Raw genomic sequence first — 11,993 nt, forward strand, 5'->3', positions numbered from 1 at the left:
AAAGTTAAAATACGAATGAATACTTGTTAATGAATTATTAGCATTTGTATAATTAAACCCATTGTATCAACTTTTTGTTAAAACCCAAATAAATTGTTCATTTCAAATGAGTTATTGTTAAAAGCCTGAATGAATGCTTGTTAATGAATAGCTAATATTCGTACAATTAAGCCAACCCTATCCTATCTGTTAATCATACAAGTGTCAGTCATTCATCAATAATTCATGGGTAAGGCTCTTCCATTAACAACTCATCAGTAAGGCTCTTTCATTGCTAACAGCAACTTCATTAGTTCATTTAGGTTTTAACAAAAAGTTTATAGAATGAGCTTAATTATACAAATGTTAGTTATTTATCAATAAACATTCATTCGTGTTTTGACAATAATTATTTCGTGATTAAAACTAATACTTTTAAACTTTAAGAAGTAAAAATTATGAAGTTTTAAAACTTTCAATTTGCAATTGGCCATGTCAGATTAACATATAACATTGGTAAAATAATAAGTGTAATTTTAAAATTAACAACACACCATTATATTATGATATAAAAATGATTTAAAAACTTGATTACTACATTTTTTTGCTACATAATATTAATTGGGCTTGGCCATCAAGCTTTTAGAATTAACAACACATTGTTATAGTTCTGGCCATCTTTGCCAATTAAAAAATAAAAGTGTCACCAGCTCCGATGACAAGCCATCGATGAACTCACCAATCTCCAATGGCTTGTAGCTACGGCAACAATGGGAATCATTTTTATTATTATTTTATATATTAGGTACAATTTGATTATTTTACTTAAAAAATTAATATCAATCAAGAATTATGAGATTGTAGTGAAATTTTAAAATTTATTAGTCATTAAATGATATAAATATATTACAAGTAGTCCTTGGTTCATATTTTCTTCCCTAATAAAAGACTTAAATTTAAAAAATATTGGCAAAACTTTAAAACCTGATTCTGAACCAGATAAATTGTAAACAGCAACCAGGATTAAAAAACTAACCAAAATAAGAGAATCAAGGCTTTTGGGTTTGCTCTAGTTTTGGCTTTTAAAATGATGATGGGGACAAATCGGTGGAAGGAATCTCGAAATGAGATAGCGCCATTGGTAAGGCTGAATTCGTCAATCCACAAGAATGGCCTATCAGCTGACAGCTCCCTTCATAATTCTATTTTATTCATTGGATTTTCTCTCTCGATGCCACCCAAGCGTGATGTTAATATTATTATTATCATCTTAATAATAATGTACCCCCAACAAGAATACGAAATATAAATACCAGTAACCTACGCGAGAGGAGAAGACGGAGGAGAATGCGAGAACGAGGCTGGCAATTCACACGAGCTTCGATCCTTCAAGACTCTCTCTTGGTTTTCCATTCTCACCATTATCACTGTAACCCTAGCTCTCCCTCCTCATCTGCATTGTCCTTTGTCTTCTCTCCTCAGCAATCACTCCGCCACCATTCGACTTTCAATTCTTCTTCTCCACCGTCACCGGAAAATGGCCGATGAGCCGCCACCGGAGGACGTAGTGTTGTTGTATGCTAGATTTATGGTTGGTCACGGACAGGATGGTGTTGTATGAACTATCCTGTATTGCATAAGCACTCGTCGTTCGGGTGCGTGTTGCGGACGGTATTGGGCTGGGGGGTGGCCGGATCGTATTCGGTTTGGTTTTGTTGATCATGGCAAAAGGAGGACAATGCTTCGACAAGACTCGCAGGTTCTTTCGGACGGTTTTCTTCATGGTGGCAATGCTGGTGTCGTTGCTTGTGACGTCGTTGCCGGTGCTCGTGGCAGTAGTCGATGTGTTAGTGCCCAGTGTCTTGCTCTCTAATTTTACGTGTGTCAGCTGCCGCGGTTTCAAAGAGCATTGGCATCGATACGCTTTCAAGAGCTCCTTGATAGATATTCCTCTCGTTTCGGTCGTAAGATCCCTCATCATTCTCTGTACGATTCTCTTCCAATCTCCTCTGAGTTTTTTGTTCACTTCTCACCTGCATGATGATTTTTCTTTTTCTGGCGTGCTTGAAGAAATCACGCAGTGAAATTATCCTATTTTATTAAACGAATCGATTTTCTTTTCATTTGTGAAGCGGTGGAGTGAATATTGCTTAATTGGTTTTCTGATAAGAAAATTTTTGCTACCACATTAGTCTCTGAAATCATTTATGGTGTGCTCTTCGTCATATGAAAAAAAAAACGCTATAAAGAGTTACCATACGTCTTTTGATATGAAATCAGAGCTTAATCTTATGTAGCTTATCTAGTCTCAATCATTAAACTTATATTCAGCTCCTCAGTATTAAATCAGACAATTACGGTTGATCAGAAGTTACAGAGAGGCTCGTTTTGTATCCTTTATTTCTTTTTAATTCACAATGTGGTGGAAGATATGAGGGGTATAGTAATTCCTGAGATTATTCAATGGTCGGCATCTTCTTTCACTTCGTTGGTTTAAATTTTTCTACTACCTTTGGGAAGGAAAGCTGCTTTTCTCACTTCTTATTTCGTAGCTTCGAAATTGTACGTGCTGATGGATCCACACCTCTTGTTGATTTGTGCATTTCTCATATTCGGCTTATCATTCTTTAATCATCACAGGTGTCTATACCATTTGTGAAGGCCCTGCTCTATCACATGGTCCATACCTTGGAACTGTGACTCTGTGTTCGTTACTCTCTGTTGTTCTTCTATCAGTCAAAGTCTGTGTTTTCACTGTAAATTCTCAAATTGAAGAGGAAACTTCATCACCCAGCTCCAAACAGAGGCTCCACTTGAAGAAGTCATGGGGAATGCCAGTCTTATTTCTATCGTCAGTCGTGTTGGCCCTTGGCCATACTGTGGTTGCTTATAGAACCAGATGCAGGGCTCGGAGAAAGCTCCTTCTTCACCGAGTTGACCATGAAGCTGTGAGTTCTCTTCTCTTGTTTGTGCTTAGTATATCGATTCTTTGTAGTTTGGGTTCTTTAGAATTTAGTGATTCTAATAGTATGTAGCCGGTAAAAGAAATTTCCTGAGATTTGCCAAAAACTAATTCATTTATGTCCATTATATTTATGTAGGTCCTTTCATGCAAACATGTTTTTTCTACCTATCAAAAGGTCCCGCGTTCTCCCACTCCTTCTGGGGGAAGAACGCCAAAAAGTGACAGTGAGACGAGGAGGAGACCATATGTGACAGCTCACGCCGAAGAACTGCCAGTCAGTCTACTTGCAGATTCGAACAGCTTATTCATTACATGCCAAGGGCTAACTCTCCATTACAAGCTAAGCTTTCCCAGTTCTCCCCCACATTCCTTGTCCTCGGCATCCTTCGTTGAACCAAATTCTAGTTGCAGCTCTTCATCAATGTCTGGGGATTTAGAAAACTTGAATAGGCATTTGCTAAGTATGTCTCCGAAATTGCAGAGACTACTCCACAGGAGCTATAGCATTCAATTCCATGGCTCATCTCTACATGCTCCTCTTTTGGATGCTCCTATGAATTCTTGTGTTCCTTCCGAAGATATCCATTCTTTTTGTCTTGATGGGATTCATGAAGATGATGAGACAAGTAAATTGGATTCTATGTCTTTGGAGCAAAATCAGGACGGCATTGGGCCTAATGGCCAATTTGGTATTGTCTTGGTGCATGGTTTTGGTGGGGGAGTCTTCTCTTGGAGGCATGTGATGGGTTCTCTGGCTCGGCAATGTAAATGCTCAGTTGCTGCATTTGACAGGCCTGGTTGGGGGCTAACTTCAAGGCTGCGTCAGTTAGAATGGGAGGAAAAAAATTTGCCTAATCCTTATAAGCTTGAAAGTCAGGTGATTACTTCTTATGATTAGTATTCATTTTATTGCAAGACATAGGCTAAGCAGAGATTCCAGTCATTGAGTATGATGAGAATGCTGCTTCCTTTTTGAAGGGAAGCACTCCTTTTGGCTTCTGATACCTGGACCTTATTTATTGCGTATTTCTTTTCCTAGTTCTTAAGAGTGGCTTTTTGGGATGAGTAAGAAAGGAAATCATGTGATTTAGGTGTCAAAGGTTGCAGAAAACATAGGATGGTTCTCTTTCTTTTCCTCTGTATACTCAATCAGTCCGTTTTGTATGGTTATTTTTACTTAAAGTTTCTTTCGAAGTAAGTTTTATCTGAATTTTTTTTCGTCCTTTTGATTTATGTTTTTCCAGGTTGACTTGCTTATCTCTCTCTGTTCTGAGATTGGCTTTTCTTCAGTAGTGCTTATCGGTCACGATGATGGAGGGCTGCTTGCTCTGAAGGCTGCTCAAAAAGTTCAGTCAGCGATGAGTTCCTCCAACGTATGTGGTTCTTCTTAGCTTTTTGTGCTATATATGCAGTCCAGGACTATGATAGATAGCTTGATGAATTCGCTAGCCTCATTGTGCAACCAGATTTTATTTAGATGAAAAGTCGTCTAATTACTTGTACAGTGTAAAATGTTCGTCGATATTTTATTTGATTTTTGAACTTTCCCGGTTTTTGTTGGAACCTCAATATATATTTTAATCCCAAAAGAAAGTTGCGACTCCTCCAATGAAACGGGAAGAGTAAAACAAGGAATATACCCAACCTTCTTTCTGTTACAGCGGCAAACCAGACCCAAAGCAAAGCAAAACCCCGGCCAGGAGCTCTCCTACCCCGAACCCAAAATACTAGCATACCATGTATGCACTGCCACTGCTAAGGGCACCAATTATCTTCTTCGCGGTGCTTGCGCTGTAAAAACCAACCCGCCAGCATCCACCCACTCTCTCTCAGAGTTCGTTGCTTTCAGTTGGGGCCACTTTCGTTTGCCTTTCCTGTCACTTTCCTGGGGTAAACCTTGTCCCCTCTGCCCCTCACTTCCTTATTGTTCCCTCAGTTTTATACTATATGGACCGGTCATGGACTGTCATGTCAATTAACGTGCTATACTGCTATGTCTAAAATAATTGAAAAAGCCACGATCAGTGAAAAATAGAGGGATTCACGAGGGATGGGCTTGAGTCTGTTTTATGGTTTGTATTTTACTAGTATATCTGGGCTTTTGGTTCTCAACCGGACTTCAAAATATCAGGCAAACTTGGTTGGTTTCCCTTTAGCAAACTGCTCAGGTAGCTTGTACCCCCAAAAACAAAAAAATGATACTGCTCAGGTAGCATTTGGATTAGCAGAAATATATGTAGATGCCTTCTATGTTGATTACAAATTATGCCACGAAGAATGAGTACTTAATGGTTAGGTAGCATGGTATATTATTTGTGTATGCATTAAAACATCACTTGCTATTGGACATGTAATTTTATGAGTTTGCGGGTTTTCTGGTTAATGATTATTATTCAGATTGGGCGAAGTCTTGAAATCTGTTCGATATATCGTTCAGGTTACCATTAAAGGGGTTGTTTTGCTAAACGTTAGCTTATCAAGAGAAGTGGTTCCTTCCTTTGCAAGGATCCTTCTCCATACCTCACTTGGAAAGAAGCACTTGGTTCGTCCTCTTCTAAGAACAGAAATCACTCAAGTGGTGAATAGACGTGCTTGGTATGATGCTACCAAGCTAACATCAGAAGTTTTGACTCTCTATAAGGTATTTCTGTACTTCAATCTATTCATGTTGAGGTAAATAGGGAGTTCTGTTTTGTTCTGGGTTTCAAGCAGCAAAGGTAATGAGCACATGGAATAAACTTGGCAGAAAAATTTTTGTTCTGCAGAAAAAATCATTGTGCTCCAACAAGTGAACAAACTGATACTTCTTAAGCTCACTTGCCATTTGATGGCATTCATTTCTTGTCTGCTTTGCTTTAGGGAGTTTAACATGGTGTGACTGTGAACATGCACCTTGCTTCACAAATATCCTTTTTTCCTTGTGCAGTTTCCGTGAGTGTGTGATCAAAAGTTCTGAAGTCCCTTTGGTTTTATTTTAGTTTATTTGCTTATCTTGGTAAACCATTATTCAGTATGCTCATCGGTGTTGATCTGTAAATCTATCTCATCTTTCATTTTGGGTGCTGGATTTGTCATGCCCAATCATCACATTTTAGGTGAAAAAAAGTGACGGATCTTGTTACATTCAACTGTTCTTTTTATGTTTTCAGGCTCCATTATGTGTAGAAGGATGGGACGAAGCTCTTCATGAGATTGGAAAATTGTCATCCGAAACCATACTTTCAACCAAAAATGCAGACTCTTTACTTCAATCTGTAGAAGACATGCCTGTTTTGGTCATTGCGGGTGCTGAGGATTCCCTTGTCCCTCTCAAATCTTGTCAAGCTATGGCTTCAAAACTCGTAAATTCTGTACGCTTCCTACCAATGCGATTCTCTTCATATATTTTGCATAATTTTCTGCATCACGAATTGTACTTTCTCCTCACGCTTCTCTTACAAATTATGGTGCAGAGGCTAGTTGCAATATCTGGATGTGGCCACCTACCACACGAGGAGTGTCCAAAGGCTTTACTTGCAGCCATAACACCCTTCATCACTAGACTCTTGTCTGTATCTGACTTACAAGGCCATTAAGGTCCTCTCTCTCTCTCTGAATATGTTCATAGTATTGTAACCTATTGTAGGGGCATTGATGTCCTTTCCAGTTTCTTTTTCCCTTGCTGATATTGGGTTAATTTTAAGCAATATCTCATCAAGAGAATGAGACCAAAGGCATCTCTACTCTTGAGGCTTTTTTTCTTATTTTTGGTGCTCTAGTTTTACAGCTGTCTCCTGTATCTTCATTCTCTTTTTCCGCTTATTCTTCTTAGTTTAGAATGTTTGTGTTCATTTGGACCTGTAAATTTCATTTCTCACTAAAAGCTAGTGGCAAGAGAACAAGTACCTGTAAATTTATCATTACCATGGTTTTGTTGTTGAATTGACTCCCGAACTCTGTCCGCTGTCCACTTTTAGTTGGGCCCTTTAAGGTGCGTGTCTGGTTGGTCTTTTTCTTTTCTTTTTTTTTTAAAACAGTTTTTTATATATAAAATTGTGTCTCAAGTTTTAAGTAAGCCCATATATTTTAAGTTTTTTTATATACATTTTAAAGTTTGTAAAGAACACTATCATTTTGAGTCTGATTCCTGTGCTGAGGGAATCCTCCACTGTCCCTCTGCTGAGGGACACTAAATTCCAATTTTAATATTTAATATTTAATATTTTTTATTTATTAAAATAAAAGTATAAATTTTTTAATAAATTTACTTGGTTACCAATTTAAACAGGTTAAATTTGATTTAGATGGTACATATTTAATATTAAAAAATTTATAATTTGTAAAACTTGACTACTTAAGTTTACCCTAAGTCTAACAACAATAGACTTGAAATTTTTATATAATAATTTTTTTGAAAAAATATTTTTTTTTTTACAAAGTGCATGTTAAAAGAATGTATTTATCTTTGATTTGTAATATTGTATTTACTACAATAAAAAATTATAAAATATTTAAATTAGGATTTGACTACCAAAACAATTTAAATTAGGATTTATTAAAAAAATTTAATGTCCATCTTGACATTGCTAAAACAATTCACATTTAATCACATTATCATGGTAATTAGGATTTAATTATCCTCTTTTAATTACCAAGATAAAAAAGGTTAAACATTTCTAAATAAAAACACTTAAAATTGGGATCCTATTTCAAAAATGCTTTATAAAGTGTTTGAGTTCAAACAAAAATATAAAACAATATTTAAAACATTTGGGAAGCATGGCAATGCATAAGAAAAGATCTCATGAAAACTAAAGGGTAAAAGGTCATTTCATCCTAAACTAGTCCAAGCGTTGCAGCTAAAGTGTCATTCACTTATCCACATTGTGTCATGTGCTGCAGCACATCATCTAGTTCATAATAGCATGTCAAGGAGAACTTTTAGTGCGTGTTTCTCCTTTTGACGTCTAATCAAGTTATTCATATGCCGATATGAAGCTTATTCAATTATTTAGCTAATAACACTGGTTTTATTTCAAAATGACATCTCATTTAAAAGTTGAACACTCAGAAGCAAAATGATCACTTTTTCAAAAGTAAAGTGTAACCAAGTGTCCTAAAACCAAATCATTTTCTATTAGCCTCAATTGAACTTGAACCATGTCCATTAAACTTACAAACATTTGATTGAACAATTATAGAAGAAATAATGCATTTCAAATAAGATTTGGCCAGTCAAAACCTTAATTTCAATTAAAATAGGGAAAAATGTGTTAAGCATTATACATTGTACCAAATGGCCACTTTACAATATAATCAAGTGAAATACTATCTAACATGCATTTTTGCACTAGTGTTTTGGCCTCATATCTCTCATGCATCACAAAATACATATCCTAGACCAAAAGACAGCACATAAACAACATCATGCAAGTGCATCCAAAACTACATGCATATAAAATTATATATTTGTATATGTATGTATATATATTTATTTACATGTTACACAAAATATCAAGGCTATACAAAAGTTGTAGTGTAGCTTCTCTTTGCTTGGTTCTTTTCCCTTACTCTTATCATTGCTATCAACCAACAAACCATATAATATATAAGCATGCAAAGTGCAATAACACAAATATATAATCATATTACATTTAACATGTTAATATTCACAAATGATAAATATGCATGATCCTTAATTCATTCGAACCTCCACATTATCTCCGATAGAATTTATGGGCTACCATTTCAATAGGATCAAGCCTATATGACTAGACTAGTTAAGCTTACCAATTATGGGAGGCAGATCGGTTAAAGGTGCTTTCACCACTCTTGGATCATTGTTTTCCCCATTCTCGAATTTCTAAGATATCGTTGGCCCTATATACCTAATTCAAGATAATGTTAAAGGCTAAGGGGTTAAGGTACTCTACACTTACACCCACTCCTATGTGAAATTCAAGAATACTTGACCTTAAACCAAACACTGAGGCCACTCAAGATGTTGATAATATCCATGTGGATGCAATCATTATACTCTTTTGAGGCGAACTCCCACCATCTCATGATCATGCTAAATATACTCATGCACATTCTAGTTTATCACATTAGTATCTTTAAACTCATCTTTACAACCATGTATATGTGGTTAATCATATTGAAATTCAATTCTTACTTCACATAATTTCTAAAACATACTTATTTTACATATAAATGTATATATGATACACCAAAATAACAGTTTTTTTTCATTAAAAAGCTCACACACCATACAAGTAAGCAAGTGAACAGGTTAAATTATTTGATTATCTCGACCCTTTCATCATTAAAAGGGTTATTCATGGAAATTATTATCCTTCTCTAACTTCAAATTGCTCAAAGCACCCTTAAACAATAACAATCTATAAGATTAATTATTATATGTCAATTTCTCAACTTAATATAAGTACTTAAAAGCTCAAGCTTACCTAAACTTTTAACTTCTATTGTTGGACAATTCAAAGCCCTGATCATCTTCCACAAACTTCATATAACTTTCATTAAATCAAATAAAGTCACCAAATATTGATGTCCTAGTAGAGCCAATCTTCTTTCCCTAGCTCCCTCACGTTTTTCTTTCTTCCCCTCTCTTCTAATTTTACTTGATTACGCATCTTATTTATCAAAATTTTATGCCATCTAATGTGGCACACAAGGCCTCCTTCATTGCTGACGGCCCAATTCTTCACCTCAAAACTTGGGCCTTTCCATGTGGGCTCAATTCTCCTAGTGTTATTGCTTTTCCCCAGTATGGATTTGGATTTGGCTTAGGCCTAATACATGCCATCTTACATATCCTTGAAACTATAGTCTTCCATTATGGTATATGAATAGATAAAGAGTAGTCAATGCCATTTTCACCTACTTCTACCTACATTATTGCTCTCTCTATTTACTAAATGCTATTTGAAGTTGTTGGAGTGAACAAGGGTACATTATGAAAAAATGTTGATGGTCACTGCTTTGAACTTCTAAAAGAAAATGTAAAAATGAAACAAAACAAATTTTCCTAAAAAGACATATATTATAAAATAGAGTGAGTAAATCAAACCTAGATGCCAAAACCCTATTTTTTTTATAATATTTTTAGATATGATATACTCTATTCATCCCTATGTATAAAGTATTTGTAATCAAATCTTGCATACTAATAAAAAATTATTATTTAGTTGAAATCACATAAAATCACAATGATCTTTCAGTTTTACTTCTAATAATGTCACAATTAATATCATAATAACGGTGGATAAAATGCATAATTAATATCTTTTTCATTATTCAAAACAGAGACAAAATTCTCTAATTACTTAAAAATATTATGATACACTTTATATTTAAAGATAAAATAAATTTTTAAAAAATAACCTATACATAGAGATGAAAAGAGTATATGTGTATGATTGAACAAGTCATGGATATTAAATGTACACTGTTTGTATCCTGTTAATTATATAACTTATTGGTTATATTTTTCTAATTAAATGAAACATTTACTTCTTTAAGAACCCAAAACACTTTACCCTGAGAAGTCAAGTACGCATTGCTTTTCCAAAAAGCAACTATCATTAGCTTCATCAATATCTTGGTTAGTTGTTACTCAAAAACAAAAAACAAAAACAAAAAAATCTTGGCTACTTCAAGAAGCCAATAGCTTCGCCTTGTCCCAAAAAAAAAAAATCAACATGCTTGACATTTTTTAGGAACTTAAACTTATACATTTTGTAAAGAAAAAATTAATTTTTTAATCCTTCAACTTTTAACTTATCTGTAATTTAATCATTCAACTATAACTAAGTATGACTCAATCTCTTAAATATAACTTGTTGTGACTTAATCTATTAACTTTTGACTCATTTATAACTTTATCCTTATTTTTCAAATTTTTTAAAAAATTATTCTTCTTAAATAAGAAGCATAAAATAAATCCTTATATATTGCTCTAAAATATCTCTTTATGGCTCTTTGATGTGGAATATAAGTTAATATGAAAAAAGAAAACTAATAAAAGTTGAGAGATTGAATCACGACAAGTCATAATTGAGAGACTGACTTATAAATAAGTTAAAAATTAAAAGATTAAAACATTAATTTTTTCTTTTGTAAAAGCTGAAAATTTTTGTACCAAAAGAAAAAAAAAACTTGACCCTATATCAAATCGTGGATTTGATCTAAACTAATAGTAGTTTAAAATTTTGTACAAACTTAAGCTCCAATCTCTCAAATATATTGCTATTATTCTTGAAGTGATTATTATATTTTTATTTAATTAAAAATTGGATCTTTATGTTTACATTTATATGTATTCCAAATTCTTAGCAAATAACAATAAATTAAAGGAAATTATTTTATTTTTTAGAAATTCCAAAAAAACCTGATAATTTTTTTGACAAAATAATTTAAGTGAGTTAAATTTTGAGAGCTCTTATAGCTCAAGTATATTTTCAAGATCAAAAAGTACTTACAAATATCTTTACAAATTACCAATAAGGTATTCATGTTGACAATGGAATTTAAATTCACAACCTTATAAGTTATGAATTAATTTTTTACCAATTAGACTAACTTTTGATGTAAATAAACATACACTGCTGAGACAATTCTATATGATAGCTCTAAATTTTTTTTTTTATATTTAACAGTTTGATCTATGCCATGATATATCATTTGTGAATGTTGATAAGATCCTTCCATTTAACAATAGTTTACGCTAGTGTAGCCCCAAGTTGAGGGCCAAGTCCAAACGAGAAAGACCTTATTAGGTAGCATAGCTCAATTCGTAGAGCTCAATTCTCGTAACTAGGTCATTGCAACCACAAATAAGTGTAATTGTCCAGCAAGTATTGATAACATGCATTTATCAATGGGTAATCGGCAAAATTGACAAAAGCTACTATCGACATTCTTCAGGATGAAAGTTCGAATTCTGAAAAATGACAAATGTAATAATTAACACGGTTTTAAAAAGATCATCTAACTTGCTATCATGTAAGGTCTTTTTATAAGGTCCGGATTAGTCTGGAGTGGACAATAT

General features: G+C 34.0%; 1 protein-coding gene across 2 annotated transcripts; it reads left to right on the forward strand.

Annotated features, from left to right (window-relative positions):
- The first annotated feature begins 1,298 nt into the window (after nt 1-1,298).
- On the forward strand, nt 1,299-6,865 carry LOC129290581 (uncharacterized). 2 transcript variants are annotated; one of them, XM_054927385.1, is made up of 7 exons: nt 1,299-1,965; nt 2,620-2,927; nt 3,081-3,821; nt 4,189-4,317; nt 5,382-5,585; nt 6,094-6,294; nt 6,397-6,865. In XM_054927385.1, the coding sequence occupies exons 1-7, from the start codon at nt 1,701-1,703 to the stop codon at nt 6,517-6,519; spliced, it is 1,971 nt and encodes a 656-aa protein (XP_054783360.1). In that variant the 5' UTR covers nt 1,299-1,700; the 3' UTR covers nt 6,520-6,865. The 2 variants fall into 2 exon arrangements, with proteins under 2 accessions (XP_054783360.1, XP_054783362.1); XM_054927387.1 differs by having other exon boundaries at nt 1,811-1,943.
- The last annotated feature ends 5,128 nt before the right edge of the window (nt 6,866-11,993 follow it).

This window comes from Prosopis cineraria, unplaced genomic scaffold, assembly GCF_029017545.1.
Source record: "Prosopis cineraria cultivar Desert tree isolate PC_DT_omini unplaced genomic scaffold, ASM2901754v1 PC13, whole genome shotgun sequence".
NCBI lineage: Eukaryota > Viridiplantae > Streptophyta > Magnoliopsida > Fabales > Fabaceae > Prosopis > Prosopis cineraria.